At 48.8% G+C, this 24,101-nt stretch overlaps 2 protein-coding genes across 3 annotated transcripts in view; one reads left to right on the top strand and one right to left on the bottom strand.

Moving 5' to 3' along the window:
• The window catches only part of PTPA (protein phosphatase 2 phosphatase activator), a 28,635-nt gene extending 22,445 nt beyond the window's left edge, over positions 1-6,190 (bottom strand). Inside the window, exons 1-3 of one of the 2 annotated variants that reach the window (XM_054849249.1) lie at positions 6,046-6,190; positions 3,426-3,526; positions 2,034-2,120 (exon numbers count right to left, since the gene is read on the bottom strand). In XM_054849249.1, the coding sequence (XP_054705224.1) occupies positions 2,034-2,120; positions 3,426-3,526; positions 6,046-6,070 (213 nt within the window). In that variant the 5' untranslated portion in view covers positions 6,071-6,190. Of the gene's footprint in view, positions 1-2,033; positions 2,121-3,425; positions 3,527-5,055; positions 5,451-6,045 lie in introns of those variants that run through there. The other variant, XM_054849250.1, reaches the window with a different exon arrangement.
• A 162-nt stretch (positions 6,191-6,352) lies between these two features.
• On the top strand, positions 6,353-23,799 carry CRAT (carnitine O-acetyltransferase). Its single transcript, XM_054849248.1, is given in 16 exon segments — positions 6,353-6,607; positions 6,610-6,649; positions 8,855-8,957; positions 10,337-10,600; positions 11,075-11,193; positions 13,411-13,464; positions 14,483-14,648; positions 15,235-15,409; positions 15,905-16,083; positions 17,119-17,219; positions 17,677-17,796; positions 18,293-18,415; positions 18,761-18,896; positions 19,373-19,435; positions 19,941-20,078; positions 20,620-23,799. Coding segments are annotated over 16 exon segments (2,124 nt in total). The 5' UTR covers positions 6,353-6,480; the 3' UTR covers positions 20,836-23,799.
• Positions 23,800-24,101: the final 302 nt, after the last annotated feature.

The following is a 24,101-nucleotide window of genomic DNA, read 5'->3' as shown; positions in this document are numbered from 1 at the left end:
GAGCAGAGCAAGCTCAGCAAGTCTCAGAAGGGGCTCAGCCCCCAAAGGATCCACCTCTCGCTCCAGCAGACAGTTTGGTATTGACACATGCTACTCTGGAAACCATTAAGCTGTCTCTTTCAAAGCAGAGCAGACCATACTTTTTTTTTTTTTCTCCATGGCAAAGCAATACCAGTAAGTTGTGGAAAGGATACGCATTCAGCAGAAAGGATTCCAGGAGGTCATTTGCCAAAGGAAGGCGTCCCCGGCATTTGATCAGGGAGGAAGATGGGACGGCACAAAAGCACATCAGCAGCAGGTACAGCAAAAGAGAAGAAAGCAGAGCAGAGATGCAAGCAGAGGCCACAAGGGGCTGAGCCTTTAAAAGCACAGATAAGCAGTTTGATCTACAAACGAACCCGCGCAAACAGGCAACCTCATCAACAAGGCAACCCTGGGGATGCTCCACCTGTGCCTCAAGTCACAGGCTTCTGCTCTCCTCGGCGCGAGGGGAACGAGACACGTTCCCTGCCACTTCCCAAGCAGTCAGGATCCTGTCTCTTGTTTGTCACCTGGACTTGGACCGTGGATAGAAAACATTCACTCCAAGAGGGATCTGCTGCAGAGACACAGCCCTGATACAGCTCTTCCTACATAGCTGACAGCTCGAAGGGGTTGACAGAAGAGGTTTACCCCCTCCCCCCTTTGTTTTGCTCATTTTTAATGCTTTGTTTCCTTAGAACCGCTCTGTGAATGGTTGGGAATGAGCGAGATCACGACAAAGACAAAACTCAAAGGTGAAATGCAAACAGCAGACAGCAAGAGCAGCATTTGACAGCAGTTTCTACTGAATTGAAGGCACAAAAGGTGGACACAAAGCCTGTTAGGGAGGGACTCATTATCTCTGATCCCCTCCATGAGCTACAAGCAAGGTTCTCTTTCACACACTGGCTCCTAGAAGGGAAGGCTGGACTTAACATGCCTGCTTCAAACATAAAACGACTAGGTTAAAGATCGTTGTAGGCTGCCTTCCCACACCAGAATGAAGCTATAAACACACAGGGCCCAGTCTGCTTCCCATTCTGCCTAGATCTTTTTAGACTCTTCCCAGCTTTCTTGCACAGCTGTGATAAGTTTGAACAGTAAATATGTGCCCAAGAATCTCCCTCCCTTGTTCCGCATTGCAGTGAGGAGATCAGCACGCACCAGAGAAGCAAAGCTGGTGGCCAACATACGCTCTGCAGATCACAGCAGCACCCAGAGAGACCTCAGGCCAGCAGTGAGCATGGCTGCAGCCAGGCAGTAACACCAGTGAGGACACCTGCCCTTTCCCTCTGGATCCAAATGATCTCATTGTGCCCCGATAAGGTGAACAGGCACTAAAACTGGCCACAGGAGCAGACAGAGCCAGGTGAGTCACATTAATGCAAGGGGAAAAATAGGTCCTTTCTGCTTAACACCTCGGAAGGGGCCATCCTGCCCCACAGGCTAAACCTAGCACCCAGCGCAGCCCCCCTGTAACCCTCAGCACAGCCCTTGGTCCACTCAGTGACACGCCTTGAGCTCGCACACTGACAAACCAGACCTTGCACAGCTCAGCTACAGCGCAGGCCGAGGAGATTGGTGCTGTTAACACAGTCTGAGCAACGAGGAAGCCCAGGGACAGGGAAACAAGTGTCTCGCCCAAGGTCCCACAGAAAGGCAGTGGGAGAGCAGGAACAGTACAGACATCTCAGCCTTTTGCCTGCAACCAGGAGGGAATAGCACATCTTCAAAACATCACCAGTTGAAGCCAGACTGTGAAAACAGGGTCAGAACATCTGCATCCTCCTTTTCACCACCAGCTTCTGTCCACCTGTAACTTGCTTGATTTCCCATCCAGCGAGCACACACAGGCTGGCATTTGCATTTCCAAGCATAACCCAACTGCATGTATTCTCCCTGGCTCCCAGATGAGCTGCCAACTCATTCCTCGCCTAGGAAATATTCACTATAGAGAAAAAAAAAAAAAAGGCAGAAAAAGAGAAACAAGAGGATCCAAACTCTTCTCCTACCTCTGAAACTTTGTATTCGCAGGTCAGCTTCTTGCCCCTGACACCTTCATTCAGAGTGAGGATGAAGCCCATGTAATCTGCATATGCCTGCAAACACACCCGAGAGAGCAGGGCGTTAGTGAATCCCTATGGTCTGTTTGAACAAGCAACGTGGCATGGAAGCACTCCTACACACCAAGGAAACCCTTCCCAATACACAACACTGCTTTCCTGGAGGCACCCGGGGTACAGGGCTTGCTGAGAGGCTACTGTTACTTTTGGCAGACCTCAAAGGCAGATGGCAATTGCACTAAGAACTCTGCATCGCTGTAAAAATTACAGAAAGAAGAATCCTGAAAAAAAGCTCACACTGCCCCCAAAATCTTTCCCTCAGCTCCCTGCCTCCTATCAGGTCAAATTCAAACTCCTTAGCTCTGCAGAGCCTTCAGCTATACCTAGACATCCTGCACTGCTTCTCCCAGACCTGCACCCTTATCTCCCCTTTCCTCCTTCTACTCTTCTCCCATGCTCATGCATGACAGAAGTGGGAGACAGCCCAGGCTCCTCACTGCTCATCTCTTTAAATTTGCTGCTTTTGAAGCATCACATCCAGCACAGCTCTAAGCCTTTGAAAACGCCAGACTAGCACACTCCCTCCTTGGGCCTCTCCTGCACAGAAATCCAGACCAGGAGCAAGTCCTTAAACCCAGGAGACTTAGCAAAGGAAGCTTCACTCAGAGGTTTGCTTAAGACCTGGCTACAACTTAAGCTTCTCTTAAGACATCACAGATCAGTTATCAAACAAGAACTTGCTCCTAAGAGGTACAACGAGTCTGGGCTAACCCACCAAGCCCTCAAAGGCAGAGAGGGGAGAACCTGCCTGTTCCACCAGCTCCACACATACTGTAAACAAAAATTACCCAGGAAATTGAAGGCCTTGGCTCTAGAGCCCTTTCCAGTACAGCAAGGCAGGAATGCCCCAGGAACCAACCCAGCCTGGTGTGATTAGAGGGCCAGGCAGCAGGATCATGTTCAAGATGAACTCAAACAGTGCTGGGTAAATCCAGTTTTGATATAATGTACAGGCTAGGCAGGATAAAATAGTTACCAGCTGCTTGTCTAGCTTGTTGGGAGGGAGCAGTAATAATTTTTAAGCATCTTTGGTGTCCCTCAACCTCTGGGCTCTCCCTGGCTCACTCCTTTGTCAGAGCATTTGGTTGCCAGACTCCACACCTCACTGCCAAGTCATATTCCTACAAACAAGCAGTGACTCCTCTGCTTTAAAACACAAATCAATTCATTTCCCATTACTTGCCCAAACCTGCTTTACCTCGTGGCTGTTCCCAGACCAGACCTGGCTGCCACTGAAGCATAATAAGCACTTACCAGTTTTCCCTGACCTCAGAGCCATACCTGAGAGCGCTTCCACTTGGCCATGTCGGAAACCATATTTATCTCCTTTTTGGGGATCATGAAGTTCTGCTGGAGGGGAGGAGCCACCTCCTCAGACGTGCCTGGGAGATGCAAAAAAAAAAAAAACCAAAAAAAAAAAAAAGAAAAAGAAAAAGAAAAAAAAAAGAGGTAAAATACAGGCAGTGGAGAAGAAGAAATCCTCTGTCTTCCTTTCTTATAAATCAACGTTCATTTCTCAGGAGACCGAAAGCAACCAAAACCATACCAGCTTGTGCCATTATCTCACCAAGTCCTCCTCAGCAAACAATATCCTCTCGATCCCCAGATAACATACTCCTAAGGATGCTGCAAAGCTTCAGAAAATGGTATTATGTTTGTTTTCACTACTAAAGATGCTTTTCCCATCCGGACAGAGAGGCTGGTGTAGGAGCTAACACAGATAACGTCCAGCTAGTTTAATTATTTCTGTCTAGTGGAGACAAGCCTCAGGTCGTGCTGAAGCACTCAGCTCTCCTAACAAACTAACTCTGCCTTGGTTTTAGGGTGTTAAGCCTGAACTGTATTCCCCTAAAAAGGACAACTCCTGCAAAAACAAAGCTGGAGCAATTCAATAGATGGCAGTCCAGAGCCGCAGCCGTCTGTCCAGGCAGCGCAGGGGCTTGGAGGATGCTGGGACACAGCCCCTTCCAGGTGGAAACTATGAAGCTCATGTAGTTTTAAACCTCTCTCTGAGCCCAGGATATAATAGTTAATGCAAATGCAAGTTGTTAACACATCAGAGGAGCTCTTTTCCCTCACATCCGAATCAAGGACCCAGCCCTGCTCTAAGGGTGACCCCTACCCCATGCTCTCCAGAGCTCTGCTCTCGGCCGCCAGTCCCGCACCAGGACACTGCAGAGCCAGAAGTGTCCCACGAGGTTAGAGGTAATTTGCATTACACTCCTATAAGCACAGCTTTTAATAGCATGAGGCAGTGCAGCAGACCACTGTTAAGGAAACCGGTTGTTAATGTGAATTTATGAATTCTGTTAGAGTCACCCGGTTCATCATTTTAATCCTAGAAAATCTGAAGGCATTTGTTTAGCACCAGCCACCCTGGCAACGCTCCAACGACTGCTCTCCACACTACGGTGAGCTCAGGCACTGGCTCCCTAACATACACCACCAAACTCCAACTCATTAAAATATTATTAGCTGCATTCACATATAAAATGCTACCCAGAAGTGTCAGCAGCCTTTTCTGCAGCAGAGAAGCACTGTCTAGCAGGCAGACCAGGGAAAAAGGAATCCAAAGTCCCAGGAACTGTGCAGAGTCTGCTATAGACTTGTCACTTAACCTTAGAAAGTCATTTAACTTCTCTGCCTTTCAGGTTGCCCATTGACAGAATAAATGCAGCCTAGGGTGCTACAGTGTTTGGTTCCTCTGCATAAGTTACAGTAAAACTCCCAGGTAGAAGGATGAGAGGAACGCCGCACGAGGAATTTAAATGAAAGACGTGTGTGCCTCTCTTCTGAAAATTCAGCACGCAACTCTCAATGACTAGCACCGTAGTGATGGAGCTCTCATGTTAAAATAACATAAAAATGATAAAAAACTCCAGAGCAGTGGTTCAAAAAGGCAAACACTGACTTGTCTGTTAACACTGATGACACGAAGACCAGCGATGTGGCCAGGGCCGTGTCCCAGACTGAGGGGATCTGGATGTTAGCCTGACCTCCGTCCCATCACAGAACTTGTTTCATCTCTTTGCATTTATTTCTCAACCACTGTTTCTTCTGACACAAACTTTGTGCATTTCCTCTTGGGGAGGAGACCATAAGTACTCAAGGAAGGAAACACAGTGAGGTCTGCAGGGGTTACAAGGCTATAAAACGATTATGTAAGCAAAACCCAATGATGTTATGGCGAATGGGTTAGTTTTACGATGAGATGACACTAGGACAAAGGAGACGCTTTTAGTCTTACTCTCGTGGTGAGAGGGGAATCAAACTCGGCCGAGAGACCGACTTTCTACACGGGCAAACACCCACCCAACGGGAAACGGCGCCACAGAAAACGGGCTACAGCCGGCAGAGCCCCGACACCGGCTGCTCCGGCAGCAGCCCAACTCCCGCCCCACCGGCCCCTGGGATGTGCGGGACGGACCCGCACAGCCCGTCAGCCCTCACAGGACAGAGGTTCCCCCCGCCCCGTCCCCGAGCCCTGCCGTGGGGCGCAGACCCCGCGGGGAGCCCCCGGCCCAGCCCCCGCCGCCTCGGGGGCGCCAGGCCCGAACCGTGCCGGCAGCTCAGGGCCCGGCAGGCCTCAAGCCCCGAGCGGGGCCGGGGCTCCCCGCCCCACCCGGCCGAGGGTCAGGGTGCTCCAAGGTCCCTTCGTAACCTCGGCAAAGCCTCTTCCCCCCTCACCCCACCACAGACCCGGGCGCTCGCTGCCGTCGCCTCCCCCCGCAGCATAGGGCTTGGCGCCCCCGGCCCAAAGACCCCCATGCAGCATGAGGCCCAGCGCCCTCCCCCCCCTTACAGCCTGGGCCCTCACCCCAGCCCCGGAGACACCCCTCGAGGGCCCCGAGCGCAGCCCCCAGCCCAGAAGGCCCCGGAGCCGTCCCCAGCCGCCCCTTACCTGCCCGCCGCTCGCTCTCTGCCATCTTCCCGGAGCCCGGCTACCGCCGCCGCTACCCCTCACCTCTCACCTCCGGACACCCCGAAGCCGCCGGCGGCCATCTTTGAGCAGGGCACGTCACCCGGCCCTGTCGCTCCCGGGGCTGTAAGCCTGCGGCGTGGCCCCTCCCGGCCACCGTCGTGGCCCATGCCGCCATGTTTGTACGGGGCACGGCCTCCTCTGCCCACACAGGAGCGCGGGGCGGCCATGTTTGTGTGGGGCGCTGCGGCGTGAGGAGTAGGTGTACGCGGAGGGGAGAGGAGGCGCACCTCGGCGAGCGGGAGGGCTCTTCTCACCAGCTCTCGGTGAAGGCAGCTGATAGAGGAACCGCCTCCCCGCTCCGACACCGGCCGCGGCACTCTCTCCCCTTACAGCGGGGCCTTGCCCTTTCCCAAGATGGCGGCGCGAGCTTCGCCCCGCTCCAAGATGGCGGTGGGGAGGCCACGCCCCCTGGCGGTCGAGAGGGGCGGCGGGGCGGTGTCGCCCGGTGTCGCCGGTGTCCTTGCGGCGGGCGGCGGCCGGGGGCAGGCGCGGAGCCATGCTGGCCTTCGTGGCGAGGGCTGTGGTAAGTGCCAGCCGGGCTCGGAGGGCGGGGGCGCCACGGGGGCACGGCGGGGGGGGCCTCCCGCGGGCCCGGGACGGGGTTAGATGGCGGCCGTGGCCGCGTCACCGGCCGGAGGGGGGACAGCGGGTCGGACGGGAAGGGACCGGCGGTGGCCGGGGGGCCCCAGTGATTTCCCCCGTGCCGGGCGGGTGGCACACGGCGCCCGGCCAGCCCCGGGCCTCGACAACGGGCAGGAGCCGCCGGCGGTCAGCAGCGGCCTAGGCACGGGCCCGGGCTACGGCCCCGCCGCGGGGATGTCACGGGCTGGGTCTGCCGGTTCGAGCCGCCCGGAGGCGGTAGCAGGGGAGGAGGTGGCACCGCCAGGGAGGCCCACCCGGGCCCCATCCGCGGCGCTGGGGCCGTCAGGGACCGGCACCGCTCCCTCCACCGGCTGCCCTGGCCGGGCCCCGAGGGCCGTGGTGGGGGCACGCTGCCGGCGGCGCTTCTCTCCGTCCCGGTTGTGCGGAGGGGTGGAAGGGCCTCGGCCACCAGCGGGGAGCCAGGAGAGCACTGCTCATGCCGGGTGGCACGCAGGGACGCTGCTGAATTAGTAAGTTAATCCTCCAAGCCAAGGTTTCCTCACGAGCCTTGAGGCAGAGCGCGGTGGAGCCTTCACTAGAGCCGGCAGAGACGCAGGGCTCGGGGCTGGAAGGTGGATGCTGGCCATGGCTGGTCAGGGACAAGGGAAGCCCAAGCAGCAGCTACCTGTGGCTGCGGGCTTCGCCTTTAAAACATGCGTTTCCCTGCACACACAGCAGAGCCGTCAGCCCCGCGCCTGGCATTGGCAACTGTTTATTTCAAACGCTGACGGATCCCAGGGAGGAGGAGGCAGAGCGGGATGACAGCAGCTACGAGGGATTCACTCCCAGATGCTTTCTGAGGGGCCAGGCAGGGCTGGTTGTCTCTGCGCTTGAGGGGGTCTCCAGCTTCTAATTTAAAATAAAAGAAAAAGACAAACCTCTGTCATCTGACACTAAATGTCGTGGCCGTGCTGGGAATCAGACACTGCTCTGAGATTCCTCCTGCTCCCTAGGCTGCAGGTGGATTTCCCACCAGCTTTGCAGGCTCTGGAAAAGGTCATCTGCTGTGCTGGAACGTGGCTTGGGAGCAATGCCAGCCCGCGAGCTGGCCATGTCTGCACGCCCTGCGTTCTGCTGGTGTTCGTTTTCCCTGTTGCTTGTGGGGAAAGGTGGACGTTTGCTCTGTGTGCTGCCAGCTGCCTCCTCTGTTCAGCTGCGATCGCTATTCCTCCTCCCACCAAATGCTTGAGTTTGACCTCAAAGCAACCAAGCAGAGGACATAAAAGAGGAAAGATACAAATGCACTCCACATTTGAATATGCAGTGTTTTCAATTAATTTGGTTTGGGATTTTTGCTGTTACCCCAGGGAAAATCTGAAACTGTTTGTTTGGAATCATCATACTTGATCTTAGCTATGTAGAAGACTGCGCCTGTCTGCCCCTCAGTCGATTAGACAGACACGAAGGAGGGGATGATATTCCTTGGGACTGCACAGTTCCGTTGTTGTCCTGTTGTTTTGGGTTTTTTAAGGGTTGACAACCCAGAACTCCCCAAAGTCTCAGCTTGCAATAATGACCACACATGCATGGGGTGTGAGGGCAGTTATGATACCCCCTTTAGCCCCAGCGTGAATTTGCTCCCATCTCCAACTAATCCTACATCACCTACCGTGATGCTGACACCCTCTGGCCACCTTTGCAAAGGGACTAAATTCCCCCTCGCCTGCAGAAATGCCCCCTGCAGCTTGTCCCATCTGGTGACAGCCCATGGGACATCAATTGGGGTATCTCCTGCCTGACGTTCAGGCTTCTCTCACAATGGCCGCTGTAGTTTCATGGTCCAGGCGAAGGCTGAGGGAACAATGTCCCCAGCGCCTTCACTTCTGCCACGGCTGGAGGCTCAGAGCCATCGATCGGAGGGAGACCCTGCCCGCACAGTATTGACTGGGAAGCACCGACCGGGCAATGCAAGGCTGACGGTCAGCGGCCGTGGGAGGGTTTCCCAGAAAGGTGCCTTCGTGGCAGTCAGTGCAACCTGATGGTCCGATTACCCCCGTCCTCTCCCAAGCCTGTGTCTGGCCTTGAACCCTCTGATCAGAGCAGTCATGTGGCAGTTTGCTAATGAGGTGACGCCCTGCATGGGCAGCACGTTGTCAGGTGGAAGAGGAAACCGAGACAGGCCGAGGGAGAGGTTTACGATCTTTTCTGTCCTCCCAGCCATGGATAGGAAGCAGAAGCAAGCAGAGAAGGTACAGTATGCCCACACTGCCACCAGTAACACCCTTCATTTCTTCCCAGCCCCACTCTTCTTTCATGCTTCAGTCATTTCCCCTTCTCTTCTTTTTAACATTTCTTCTCCAAACCTTGATCTCGTAGTTCTTGCCAGGTCCTGCAAAGAGCATAGAGCGTTCGGGGGCTCAGCACCACGCAGAGGCTTTGTCACCTTGCAGATTTAGTTCTTTTCTTTCTTCTTCTCCGTGCTTAACTCCTGGGAGGAGGTGGGGGGGACAGCTATTTTTCTCATTGCCTTGAAAATCAAAGAGCATGTTCTCACTGGCTTTGCATCCTCAGTACACTGAGGATGCAAAGTCCAGAGTCCTGTAGGAGAGTGTCTGATTCAGTAGAATAGAGGGGAAGGAGCAGAGGGAATTGAAAACCTTTAGAGTACAATCTAAACATCTTCAAGCCAAAGGATGTCCAACCCTGTTCACCCAAGAGGATGTTGTTACTCTTTGTGGGGAAAACTGGCACGTTCATTTCCTGGTTATCATTTGGGTTTGCTCTGTTTCATTTCTCCACTCAGGGAAACGGTACGGTGCTTTCTAAGGCTTTCACTGCCCCATGACCCTGCCGGATCCCAGGTGCCTGCTGGCATCACCCACAATTTCCTGAACAGCTCTTGCTGTTCCCTCTCCAAAGGCTCCTGTAATTTGGCCAGTCCCGTACTGGTACAACCTGATAGAGGTTCTCTTAGTATAGCTGGGTCCTCCAGTGACTGGGAGGTTCACCAGCATAAAGGAGCAGTTTCTCCAGGGCCTACAGGTCACAGCCCGTCCTTCCCTGGCCGTTGCTGGTGATGTACCATCCCCACCCAGTCAGAGAAAAGGCATTTTAATCCTGCTTATCTAAATTCTGCCTCCTCAAAGCCCAAAGAGTAGTTTAATTTAGCACAAAAGTTCTGTTTAACTTGCTAGCCTTACACTATGATAAGAAGTAAAGAAACAGTTTCTGACAGTAAGATGAATATTTCTTTCACAACTTACTTTCTTCCCGCTTACCATGGGATGGAATGATTTGAGTTTGTCGAACGCAAGGAGACTCTCAGCTGGAAGGTGCCCAGAGAGTGAGAGATGTATCATTACCCCAGCAGCATTTTCTCTGATGAGCTGACAGTCAGTATGATGGGAGATCAAGTTTTCTTTTGCAGCTTTTCTGGATGGCCTACAACCATCTCTGGTGCGCAGACAGACTTGCGCCTCGCATTTGCACTTTGTGTGCTCTGCTCATGTGCCGAGACATCTGTGCGCCCTCAGAGAGGTTGGGATGGAGACTCCCACGTCCAGGTTATTCACTGCCTCGTGCACGTTGGGGGGAAGTTTTGTCTCGACATTTGCTCTGTGCTTTGCAGGCCAGGCCCTATGGCCTGCTGAAGCCAACAGCTTTAGGCAAGATCCCAGGCAGATTCCAACTTCATCAGGAAGCATTGCCACATCTCCCCGTGCCGCCACTCCAGCAAACACTGGACCGCTACCTGCTGGCTCTGCAGCCCATCATCAGCGAGGAGGAGCTGCACCACACGCAGGAGCTGGTGGCCGAGTTCCGCAAGCCGGGAGGTGTCGGGGAGAGGCTGCAGAAAGGCCTGGAGAGAAGAGCCAAGAAAACGGAGAACTGGGTAGGTCAGGACTCTGGCCCCAGGCCAGGGAGGGTGGAGGTCTGACAGGTGCTTTTCCAATGTCCTGGCTGCATCCACTGGCACCTGTGGCTTTATGGCATCACTTCATGACCAGTCTGCTGCCAACCTCCCCGAGCTGTGCGAGCTCCTCACCAGGACTTGAGTGAGCTGAGAGATTTAGGGCAGAACAGGAAGTCGCTGACCCTGTCTGTGGCTGCTGAAGCCTCTAACCTGTTAGCATCACACAGCTGCCCCAAGAAGTTGAGGAAAACCCTCTGCTCAAGCCCTGCACCAAGAGCCCCCGCTGCCTTTCTCAAATCCCCCTCTACCCTTCCACCTGCAAAGCACAAACCCCAAACAGTTGGTTTGCAAAGTGCGGGACAGAGCTGGGAGCAGGATGCTGAGACCGTTGAGCCGGGCTTGGGTCAAACAGCAGCAGATGCCGTGTCTGCATGTTGCCTTTCTCCATGCCAGCTCTCAGACTGGTGGCTGAAGACGGCTTACCTGGAGTATCGCCTGCCAGTTGTGGTCCACTCCAGCCCAGGTGTGGTTTTACCAAAGCAGGATTTTCTGGATCGACAAGGTCAGCTCAGGTAAAGTCCTTTTCTACCTTCCCCTAGGTTTCAGATGGGTGAGCTATCTCTGTTGGACAGGTTGGAGGGTGTTGAGGCTGACTGAGAAAGGGAGTAATTATGATGTGGTCCCCAAGTTTGATAGCTGTCTGTGCTGTGCAAGAGGGCTGTACAGATAAGGAAAGGCTGCCAGGCTGTATGGAGACTCCTTGTTGCACCAGACTAAATCTTTTGTCAAGAGGGGAAACCAAAGAATCCAGTGGGACTAAAAACATAGCGTTTGGTCTTTGCTTTAGCACAGATCTTCATTGCACAGTGGCCACATCTCTGGCTGGAGGCATTGTGAGGATATCTGACACACTAAAGACTACGAGGCACTAAGATTGTGTGTGCAGTTAATGGAGGCATAAAAACTAGCCCAGGCATGTAAGGGAGACAGACCAACCAGAAATGCCTCTTGAGTTTGCTAGTTTATAGGGATGGGGGAGCCTGCTGTACGGACTGTCATTTAGTCTGTTCCTGCAGGAGACTGTTCCCTCTTCTGTCATTCCGCTTGGTTTAAGGTTTGGGAAACAACAGTGACCAGCCTCTCCACTCCAAGCTTTTCCTTGCAATCAAACCCTGCCATGTCCTCCCTTCCTTGTGATCTTTAATTTTTAACCACTGCTACGACTGTGCTAAATCCACCTGCAAAACTTTAGCATCGACCTTTATACAGAGTTACCTCCGCCACAGTTAACAATCATCACTGCTCTGGCAGCTCAGAAGTACCAGCCAGGGAAGCAGTGAGGCTGAGAACAAATCCTCCCACTCCCTTGGACACACCTGGGCAGGGGTGCAGAGGGTGAGCCTTCCAGGGACAGTGCAAGACTAGACAAACATCTTTGAAGGCTCTTTCTCATATTATTCGCTCTTAAGTTATCCAAACAGAAGATAAGATCTGGAGCACTACCAATGCCCCAACCAGTGGAACTGAAATCGAGCAGCTGCATGAAAATCTGAGCTCCCATGTCAAACACAATCTAAATGCACGTTTGTGTAGTTTGTGGCTGCAGAAAGAAGTTTGGCAGTGTAGCTTGAGACTAAAGCGTCAGAAATTAGAAAATCAAGTTTAGAAAGCGGAGATCTCCGTTCCTTAATCTGGCAACACTGCTGCCTGAAAACAAATCAACTAACCTCTGCCCTGTCTCCCCCTCAAGCCCTAAAACTCTGGTCCCAGGCTGTTTGCTCTCTGAAAGGAACATAGGCTCTCTCACTGCTGTTTCTCAGGGGTTTTACTTCCTCAGGTTTTGCAGTAAGGCTGGGAAATTTTCATTGAAAACTGCTTTGCAGGATGCCTTATTTGTTTAACAGCCCTTAGGTTCCTGAAGTTACATCCTTTGATCTTTACTAGGGATGGGTAGGCTGAGCATATCTAGATGACACTGCCTGCAAGTGCCAAATGCTCGCAACACTTTCCAGCCTTTGAAGCTCAACTGACTGCAACTTCTTGTCACAGTGACCTCCTGCCTCCTTCCTCCCATGTGTGGGTAGGAGCTCCCAGGTCAGAGAAGGCCAACTTGTCACTCCCCAGCTAAGCAGTTTGATGTGGCTTGTCACAGCCTCCCTCCCTGCTGGGAGCTGGCATTGGCAGCGTTTATGTTGATCCTGGTAAACACAACACCTCAGTGTCAACACGCAGCATGCCTGCAGTTGTTTCAGATCCCACGATGCCAGAGGAGCACTCTTCAGAGTTGTGTTAGCAGCAAAACGTTCATTGGGTAGGAACTAAGTTGGCAGTGGTGAGTCTTGGATGCAAGGAGATACAGCTGTGCCTTGGCTTCAAACTCAGAGGTGGCCCCTGGACAGGGAAGGGCAGAAATCCCCTTCTTGTTTTAACACTAAGACTCAGAACTAGGAGGTGATAAAATCACAACACACCAGTAAAAAATGCTGCTGTTAGAGGGTCATTTATGCATCCAGACTGAACACTGCCTTCTTGAAAGTTGTCCAGAGTTCCTTGGTTATACAGTAAGGTACACAAAAAGAGTGCCATGCAGTAGGACTATCCAGCAATCTCAAATCACAACCGCAGAGTGGCTGTATTAACTAACCAGAGATGGGCACACCAGGGGCTTGGCAGAAAGGGTGAACTTTCTAAGGAGCAGAGAGAAGCGCTGCTAGCCCTCTCCAGCTAGTTCCTCAGCCCCAGATATTCTTTGTTTGAATCTCAACTTGTTACATTTGGTATTTTTCCAGGTTTGCTGCCAGGCTGATCGAGGGTATCCTGGATTTCAAGACCATGATTGACAAGTGAGTTAGTGACCTTCCTGACTTCTCACGTGTTCCTTGCTGTCACAGAGAGGCTGAGCCTAGTCAATAAATCTCCCTTCCAAATAGAAAGGCAAGAGAAGACAGCACATATTTGAAAAGAGATATTGTAATCAACATCGCTGCTCACTGCCAAGGTCACCACCACTAGAAAAAAAGCAGATTTACTTTTCTTTCTTCATATTCTTTGTTTACCTTAATACTTTCATTGGCACATGCATGCGTTTAGAGGGAGGGAGCCTGACAGTCCTGTGGAACTACATACTTTTGTTTGTGCACAGAACAAGTTACAGCTCAGGCAGCAGGAATTTGTTTCTCTCCTTTTGGGTTTCTGGTGTTTCTCATCTCCCAGCTAGATAGGATGAGCTCTAGAGAAACTTGTTCCTCCCTACCCCTTTCCTTCTGATCACCAACAAACCTCTGCTGAGCGTGCCTTATTTATATTCCAAAAATATGTTTACCAACACATTACCAACATCACACATTTCCATCCAAATTCAGACAAGGCTCAGGGCCAACTGTGAGAAGGGTAGTTGGAATACGACTGCTCAAATGATTGAGTCCCAGTCTAGTTTGTAGCACGTTAGACGCTCACCACTCAAAATTACAGCCCAAAATCTCTTTCTGCCATTTCAATGGAAACGATACATCTCCCAGTATATTGTGCCCTGCATTCTTCTCTGCAGACAGCATGGTGCGTGCTAAGCTATGTAGTATAGGTCCAGAGATCTATTTCTCTGGTGTTAGAGAGGGTAGTGATTTTCCCCTTCCCAAATGAAAGGTCAGCAAACAGACATTTTTCTAGCCCCTACTAAGAAAACTGGTAAGAACAGGGAAGGATGGGCCCTTTTTTATACTGCCAGCACCAACACATTTAGGTCTTGCTGGAGTGAGTGAGAGCAGCTGCGTGGCTGAGCCTGTGCCCATCTTGTGTGAGGAGTGCAGGTCACCTCACTGATCTGTTTTTTTCTCCCCCTTCCTCCTTACCTGCTGTCTCCAGTGAGACCCTCCCAGTGGAGTACATGGGCGGGAAGCCCCTCTGCATGAACCAGTACTACCAGATCCTCTCATCCTGCCGCATTCCTGGGCCCAAGCGGGACTCCATTGTCAACTATGCCAAAGGCAAAAAGCAGTCCAGACACATCACAGTGGTTCACAACTTCCAGGTACGGCAGCTCCTGAGGTTTCGAGGAGGTTCATTTAGATGCAGGTGTCCCTTTCAGCTAGCTATGGTCCAGAGGAAAGGGAACAACAGTCTCTGCCCACAAGGTTTGCCTCACCAGGGATTCATTCCTGCTTCCTTTATCCCCTTTGGCTTTAGTTGGCCAACAGCTGGGATTGCTGCATGTGAGTTACGGACTATGAGGCAGAAAAATGCTCTCTTCCTCCGTTTCTTGTCCCTGCAATTCCTGTCTCTAAAAGCCCGGAGATCACGTCTGGAATTGGAAATTGCAAGTGGAAATTGGTAACAAACGCTACCACCACAGCTAAGTCTCAAACAGGAATTCCTTGTGTGTTTTGGCCCTCATTACCATGGTTTCTGAGCTGCTTAAAACCTAAACTATTTATGCCCTACAAGGGAAGTTGGACTTGGGTCTCAATTCTGAGCATCCTTCAAAGGTCTGCTTACAAGTAGAGTTCTTAGGTCAGGTCTTATGTCCTCAAAGCGGCTGTTCCCTGTTTCTGGGGCTGGACAATTAAGATCTTCTCTCATGTTCTGTCTCTGTCCTTGTCCACTCTTCTCACCTTCAGTTCTTTGAGCTGGATGTTTACAACAGTGATGGAAGTCCCCTTACCACTGACCAGCTCTTCATTCAGCTGGAGAAGATATGGAACACCTCTCTCCAAACAAACAAAGAACCTATTGGGATCCTCACTACCAACCACCGAAACAGCTGGGCAAAAGCCTACAACAACCTTCTGAAAGGTCTGTAGAGTCCCTAACATGCTGGTGCTAACAGCTACCATGAATGCTTGATCTACCAACCTCACTGCTGTGCTCTGCTCAGCTCATCCATATGGAACAAGCTTCCAAAGGAAAAACCTGAGCTTTTTACCTCAAAGAAGCAACTTGATTTCATTGCAAAGTACTGTTATTTCTAGTTTGGAAGGTACGCAAGTGAAGTCTGAAGCTTGGTTTGTTAGACCCAAAATCCTATAGTTTGTTGTCTTGCAAATGGGTGAGATGTAATAACTGTGGGAAAAAAGGAAGGTGAATGCAGCATGCTCACATCAGTAACAAGCCAGCTGGCTACAATTTTAATAACTGCATACACCTCTAAATGACCAGTATTGCATTGAGGTACGATGGGAATCCAACACTGAGTCCTTCAAACCTGCTCTTCCAAATTTCAATCTTCCTCCAATTAAAATGCAGGTTTTTCCACGCCCCTTCCTTATTTGCTGTTCATTTCTCTCCCAGATAAGACCAACAAGGAATCTGTGCGAACAATTGAGAAAAGCATTTGCACTGTCTGCCTCGATGCGCCTATGCCACGGGTGTCTGAGGACATATACAAGAGCCGTGTGGCTGCTCAGATGCTGCATGGTGGAGGCAGTCGCTGGAACAGCGGGAACCGATGGTTTGACAAAACCCTTCAAGTAAGTGCCGGTGGTCTAGAGATACTGAAGACATGGGTCTGGAGGAGGTGCTTCTTCCTGAGACTACAAAGGTCCAAGAAATCCCAGAATCCTTTTGCAGGAAAATTTTCCTCATATCAAGAGTGGAGAAATAAAGAAGACAAGGTGCGGTGGCTGACAGTAAGAGATCCTATGGTTTCCCTTGCAGTCACCACAGGCACTCATTCCTGCCTCAGGGACTTTTGTCTCTTTTACTGCCTCTAGCCCACGCTTATTCAGTGTAGCATTCCTTTGTGTTCCTTGTAAATCAATTTTCTGCCTGCAGTGAACAATGCCTCATCTGCTTGGAGGCAGCCCAAACATAGGGAGGTCTGTTCCTTGTATCTCCCCTAGGCTTGTCACTTTTCCTGTTTCTGCCAGAAGATGCCCAATGGCTTTTTTTGTTTTGCTTTTTCAAACATCAGCTGCTATCCCACAGCATCCCTCTGATCTCTTCCCCATTCAGTCTTGTCAAGAGCCTTCAACAGCAGCTGCTATTCAAGCTTCTCCTTCATTAGTTGGTATATCCTGGCTGGTGGATAGTAGCAACAATGCTTTAAAAGATTCTTCTCCTATCTGCTGAGCTCTTCATAATGTTTCCAGCTACTTTATTCCTATTTGGAACTCTTCATTGATGGGATAAAGCTTAGATGTTCCAGCTAATTGAAAAGTAAGGGTAAGCCAGCACATGGTGATATTATTCCTGTATTACATGCGCTAAGTAAATCAAACCCATTGCCTGTATTGCCAGGACAGTGAACACACTGCTGTATCAGGCAAACTTATGCAGTTAATCTTGCAAAACTCTTAAGTTCTGTCAGATCTTCTAGGCTTGCTGAAAGGCTTCTGTTGCTGTTCTGCCAAATGAGACCGTTGTGTTACCTTCCCAGTGTGCAGGGATAGGATCACTGTCTATTCTGATACGCAGCAGCAAGATACTAAGATCTCTCTGGAGAGCTCCTGCTTTGCACACTGGGTGTCTGTCTTCAACACTGTGCTCTCGTGTTTCCCTTGTAGTTCATCATTGCTGAAGATGGCTCCTGTGGTCTTGTATATGAACACGCTCCCTCAGAGGGCCCACCCATTGTTGCTCTTCTGGATCACATCGTGGAGTATACGTGAGTCCTGCCTCCTCTGTTGTTCCTCAGCTTTGGAGATAGGTTTTAAACCACCTGCTCCCCAAGACCATGCCTCTTCACAGCTCACGCCCTAGGAATTTGTTCTGAGGAAGGGTAGTGGTATGCTGATTAGGTACTGCAGTTCTTGTATTTGTAATGAGAATTGAGCGGCCAAGCTACTCTGATAAGTTTTGCTACTGCTGCCATTCTCAGGGAAATGCACTGTTCAGAGTTAACAGGACTTTTGCCTGGGAGAGGTGCTTCTTTTGGTCAGAAGGCACAGAAAACATTTCATTCATACCCTTTAAAAACACTGGCACTGAAGAATTTTTCAGCCTTTGACTAGTGTCACAAGGTGTCAGGGAAAAATCTCCTGTGCATTTCTACCCTGGCTCTGGTGCACTTAGCTGAGCCTCACGTTAAAGGTCTGGTTAAACGCAATCATTTCTCTATGCAGGAAGAGACCTGAGCTGGTAAGATCGCCCATGATTCCTCTGCCAATGCCCAAAAAGCTGCGGTTTAACATCACCCCAGAAATCAAGAATGACATAGAGAAGGCAAAGCAGAACCTCAACATGTAAGTACGAGGCAGCAGACAGGTCTGGTGAGTGACTAATTCACATCCCCCTTTGGAATGTGTCAGTGGTTTAAATGAGGCTTCCACCACTGCAGCCAGGGAGTTTTCCCAGTGACTTCCTGGGTCAAGAACACTGAACCTGCCTGAAAAGCACACTAAAGCCACCTGCCAGGAATCAGGTCAGGGCATAATTGCTGATCCATCCCACTTCACTGAGAAAGAGCAAGGCTCTACTGGATCTAACTAGGGATTCTAGAGCACACACACACATGCATGCACCCATCGAACCTGGTGAAGATTTTCAGTAGTGGCCAAAAAACCTCAGCTCCACAGTGCTGCCCAAACAAGTCTGCATGTGACTGATCTCTCTCTATCCATGTGTAGATCAGACCCAAATAGCCTGTTCTCTCTGAGCCTCATGAAAGCAAAGCCCATACCTTTATGTTACAAGAACAAGCAACAGGCAAAGGAACACTTCCTCTTTCTTTCCCTGCAGAATGGTTGAAGACCTGGATGTCAAAGTCATGGTCTTTCATCAATTTGGGAAAACCTTCCCCAAGTCAGAGAAGATAAGTCCCGATGCTTTTATCCAGCTAGCCTTGCAGTTATCATATTACAGGTAAGACCACCAATAGGTAGCTTCTCGGCATCCTCACAATTGGACTCAAATAGTGAGCTTGATAAAGGTGGCACAGACAAGTCTCTGGCAGGCTGCTGTGGCCTGCTTACTAACTCCCATGTTTTACCCATGCACTGGGGTTGAACAGCAACTGTCACTTGTGGCAGCTGCCAAGCAACAGGTGAGATTAACCCCTCTGTATGTGTATAGTCATAGTGAGGAAGCGTCAGAGATCAGCTGTCAATGGGACTCACTCATAAAGTCTTCCCCTCAGTTCTTCTGCTTCACAAGAGGCCATTCCTCTCAGGAAAACTCACTTCTGTGACTTTCTTCTTCATCTTCCAGGATGTACGGCCATGCCTGCGCCACATATGAGAGTGCATCGCTAAGGATGTTCCGCCTGGGCCGCACAGACACTATCCGCTCCACTTCTGTGGACTCTCTTAAGTTTGTGCAATCAATGGACAGCCCTGACAAATCGGTGAGGATCTCAGAAGTGGAGCGAGAGGACTCCTCTCCAGAAAAAGGGGAAAGGTGCTTATTTGGCTAACCCTGCATCAGCTGGTTTCAGCTAAGCAGAACTGCACCCAATATGAGGTTGAGCTAAAACATAGCATGGAGTATATAGTTACACACTTTGGGTTTCACTTGGCTTTCTTTTCACATGTATTGAAAGCCTGGGAAACCACACGTGGACATTTCTAATCCCACCAAAAAGAAATATGTCCCTTCTAAAAGTCTGTTGAGCTACTCAAACTAAGTTCTGCTACTGATGGATGGAGAACTTCATTCAGAATGAAGGCAGCCAAAGTTATTTAAAAATTAAATCTAGTAAATCTAAAAATTAGTCTAGTATAGACACACAAGGCAGAAATGCCCTCCATTCTAGAGGAACAGCCAAAATGAGGTTTTCCATTCTGCAGAAAAAGTGTTACAGACAGATCTGTGTGTTCTCAGGACCAGGAGAAAGCAGACTTGCTGAGAAGAGCTACCCAGGCCCACAGGGAATACACTGATATGGTGAGTGCCCTCTCTGCAGCCAGACGTGGGGTTTTCCATAGCAAATAAGGGTTCTGGTGAAAGACGAGACCTTAAGAGCTTTTTCTGCGATGTGGCCGCTGTTGCATAGGTCTAACTCTGATCCAACAGTGCTCTAGGTCACGGACTGAACGTTTTCTGTCTAGCTAGTGGTTCAGGTGTCCCTTGTGACTGACCTAAAGGCGAGAATCAAATATGAAAACAGCTTCACTTCTCACTGTCATTGTTGCTGACAAATGTTGCATGAGGACCCCTTAAACCAGAGGGAGCCCAGAGGCAGGAACTGTAAGGCTGGTTCCACTGGTGTGTTTAATTTCACAGTTCTTACAAACAAGACTAACTATTGGTCCTAAAGGCAAGATCTAGTTTCCTTCTAACTTTAAACATGTAGAGATTTTTAGACGTGTTTTCTTTAACCCAAAGAAACTGATAGTTTTGCTCACTTGTCTGCTAAGACAGGCTCTCATCTAGTCTTCCTTCCTTACAGGCAATTAGGGGCAATGCAATAGACCGCCACCTCTTAGGCTTGAAGCTTCAAGCTATTGAGGACCTAGTGAGCATGCCTGAACTGTTCATGGACACGGCCTATGCTGTCGCAATGCACTTCAATCTCTCAACCAGCCAGGTAGGACTCATCTGAGCAAAGACAGATGTGTACTGTCTTTCTTTTCATTGCCTTATCTTCTCCACATTTCTCCTTCATTCCCTTCTGTTAGAAACTAATATTCACTGGGGGACAGAAGTTTTTAAGCCTGCTACCAATCCCATAAAGCTGCAGATCTGATCTTACAGCTGCCACAGTCTCTCTCAACCCTGTAAAACACTAGGACAGCCAAAGCCAAGTGGTATCAGTTGACTTTAGCTGCCAGAATAGCTTTATATTCATCTGCTGTACTGCAATTCTTACTGATATAGTTCTGCTTGTGAGTTATCACAAGCTTATCTTGGGGAGAAGTACTCCTTTGCAAATGCATAGGAAAACACATTGCTACCAAGTGGTAGGATCCAGCATGCGTATGGCAGTAGGTGGGTCTGACCAAAAAGGCCCTCCTTTAGAGCATTTTCATGAGACAGCAGTTTCTTCTTCTATTGACAGAACTGTTAGCATTTGATGGCTACATTTCTCTCCGACTGGTTAGAAGTTTTTAATCACATTGTCTCCACAGGTCCCAGCAAAGACAGACTGCGTGATGTGTTTTGGTCCCGTGGTTCCAGATGGCTATGGAATCTGTTACAACCCTATGGATGAACACATCAACTTTGCAATTTCAGCCTTTAACAGCTGTGCCGACACAAATGCAGCCCGCATGGCACACTATCTTGAGAAAGCACTGCTAGACATGAGGATCTTGCTCCAGTCCACTCCCAAATCCAAACTGTAAGAGGCAAACGTGATGCAAAACCCCCAACGAAAGGGACTATCCCTCATGCACTGAAGTTCCCAGTTCCTCGGAAAATGATTGAGAGGATGGCTTCCCCTGACTGGAACCTAGGAGGGCATCTACCACTTGTTTTCAGCACGAGATTACAGAATGGTCATCTGCAGATATTAGACTCTGTGGCGAGAGGAAACATTGTCTTAAGCCAAAGTACAACTGACTGGTCCTCTCCCATCAACACAAAGTGCACCTTCCAGTCCTCAAAGAGGACTGAAATATGATTTTTATGGAATTTCCTGTCAAGGAATATAGAAAGCACAGTCCTTACCAGTATCTAAATCCATTTGGCGAGGAAGGTAGTTCTTCTCCAGGAAAAGCAGGGAATGTTTATTATATGATGGAACTACTGTAAGACCAAGTCTTTTTGCTGTTTTTTCTGAAGAGCGCAACTTCTTTCAAACTTGACTGAAGATTTTTCTGCTGCTCCAGCAAAATGTCACCATTGAACTTTGGCAAGGGGAGAAAGAAGTTCTTAAGTCAGAGCAGATCCAGTCTTGTTAAGAGTGCGCTCTAACAATTACATGCTTTACAGGCCTGGAAATGTTCCCTTCCCCTCGGAGGATGCTGGGATCTCCTTTCTGTTGCACTGACCCCATTAACAACAGAATATCATTTGCTACAAACAAAGGTGTTTTGTTGTTGTTCTGGGCTTTTTGTTAAGCTTGCTGTTGTGGTCCTAGCTGTGGATCTTTAGGCTAAGCATAAAGCTTTTTCCCCACAAAACTTCTAACATCTGCAGAGATGAGAAGGGATTGCCTATGCATTTAGCAGGACACTTGCTTCCTCGTACCTTTCTTTGGCATTGAGGAAAAGAAAAAGATGCTGACTTTCTGTTTACTAGCCAGAAGGCCACATGCCTAGTCTCCTTCAGGACACACATGTTAACTCAATCTGGGTTTATACCTTGCTTTCAGAAACAACAGGCATAATGCATTATGAACAAATCTAAGTTGTGGACAAATAAGAATGTTTCTGATCACAAACTCCAGAACATACCTCTGTTTCTGGCCCACATAGTTCAAATCTGTTAGAGCCAAAGGAAAAACAGCTGCATAATCACCCTTCTTACACACCCCTCTGCTTTAACAAGGTACAACATCTTGAAAAGCTGGAAGAAAGCTGAGAACACACAGGCACTGTAGATGTTTGTGTGCTGTGGCAGCCATTGTTCCTGAAGTAACAGTACAGCACCTTTTCTTACTGCAATGTTATTCAGATTTGTGCCAGCTCTGTTCTGTGGGAGAATGATCTCATAGTGTTTTCATGTTCAGTTGACAAACTTGAGACAGTAAAAGATTATATATAAAACATTAACATACAATTGTAGCATAGGAATTTTTGTAAGCAGAATTCCAAGCTCCTGACTATACTTTTATTTAGTAAAACCATATGGTAATGAAGAATTCTAGTGCTATTTCTGCAACAGGAATTTAATATTTAAATTGCACACCCTTCAAGATGTGGCTGCTGGGACATCACCATAAACAAGAAGCATTAGGATGGCCTGTTTTAACAGGGAAATATTTGATCATAATTGCTACTTTTCTGATCATAGAAGAGCAAGGGACATGATCAAAGTGCCTTGGTGAACATCTATGAAGAAATTTGCACTAAGCCTGTTTAAAGTAAAAGAAAAAAATCTTTCTGATTTTTGAAAGACACAAGCCAACACTACTGCATTTTTTCCTAAAAGGATGTTATTTCAAGACTTCTGTCTTATACCTAAATAAACCTTAAAAAGGAAAATTTAACTGACTCACCTGCACAGCCAGTGATTGTATAAACTGCCACTTTCACATCATCTACATGGATTTAGTTGATCTTTTAGAAGAATCCTGAATGGAGTGAGATAGTCTAAAAAAATAACCAACAGGAGCACTGCAAACCTGCGAGCACACATCCCTGCTCTGTTGACTCTTCTGTATGAATTAGACTGAAAACTGCACGAGGATACTCAGTATTATCAAAGCATAAGCGATTGTGTAAATACTACATAAAAGACCAAACCTCGCTGGAATAACATCTGGGTTTATGGAGCTTTTTACATTGAAAAAATATTCCTTTTGCGAAAGTAATCCTCCCCCTGTACTGAATCAACCTCTGTTGCTAGGGGATGAGTTAATGTTCCCTGTCTGCAATGCCTTCAACCACTGATGCTACAGTATTGCCGCTTAAGTATTTGAGACTGGCCATTTTCTACTTCTGACTCAAAGGGTAAGGCTCTCACAGGAAAGTGCCTATTAAAGATTAAGCAGAAGTACGTGCTGCTGTGACTGTATCTCAGAAGATGGGATTGATCTAGTCTGGATCTAAATCTGGATATCCCACTAGCTTCAGCAGAGTACAGCTGCAAGAAGCAAGACTATCCTACTGAAAGAGATACAAGATTCATAAACCACTTAATGTATCCTTAATGAAATATGGAGCTGAAATTCAGATGAATTAAGCTGATTTTTGAAGTGCTTGAAAGGACACTAAAATAATTACAAGTTTTTTCCTTTAGTCTTTTCTTATTGTACAAGTTCCAAAATGTGATGTCCTCCTGATTCATACATTCTTGATTTTTTCAGTGTCAACTTACTAAATACTATTCTCCTCCCTGTTTCTGACTGTCTGATTGTTTTATCAGGAGATGTCCATTGTCTTAAAGGCACATTAAGTACAAGAAACTTAAGTTCCAGAAAAACTACTGATTTGGAACAAATAATTTAAGAAATTCATAGACTGAAAATATTCAGATAACTCTTGGGGTATGAGTGCAATTTATGACACAGCCTGGTAGTGTTGCATGCTTTGCTGGTTAGCTGTGTTAAATACTGTTTCAGTAGTGTAATCCATGTCATGCAAAGTTTTGAAATGTTCTTTGAATAAAATGAAACATAATAAACAGCTAAGTGCTACAAAAAAGCTTAAATCTCCTTAGAAACTGCAGAAGGTCTGTAACTACCCCTATGGGAGGATGTTTGTGTGGGGACAGCAAGAACAGTGAACCACAGCATTCTGTCACCTTCCTTTTATTGTCTTAGTATCTCCATCCAGCCCCCTCGAGTACAGGGGAGGAACAGAAAGCATCTGCTTGCAAAGCCACATATTCAAAGAAAATATTCCATTTCAGAAAACTAGTGGCAGGAGACTTCATACAAGTGTGGGATAGTAAGGCAGAGCTCAAATCTTTTTCCTGCACAGCACCATTTAGTTAAGAAAATCCA

Source organism: Grus americana, chromosome 20 (assembly GCF_028858705.1).
Source record: "Grus americana isolate bGruAme1 chromosome 20, bGruAme1.mat, whole genome shotgun sequence".
NCBI classification, from domain to species: domain Eukaryota; kingdom Metazoa; phylum Chordata; class Aves; order Gruiformes; family Gruidae; genus Grus; species Grus americana.
This window is presented reverse-complemented; position numbering and strand designations above follow the sequence as displayed.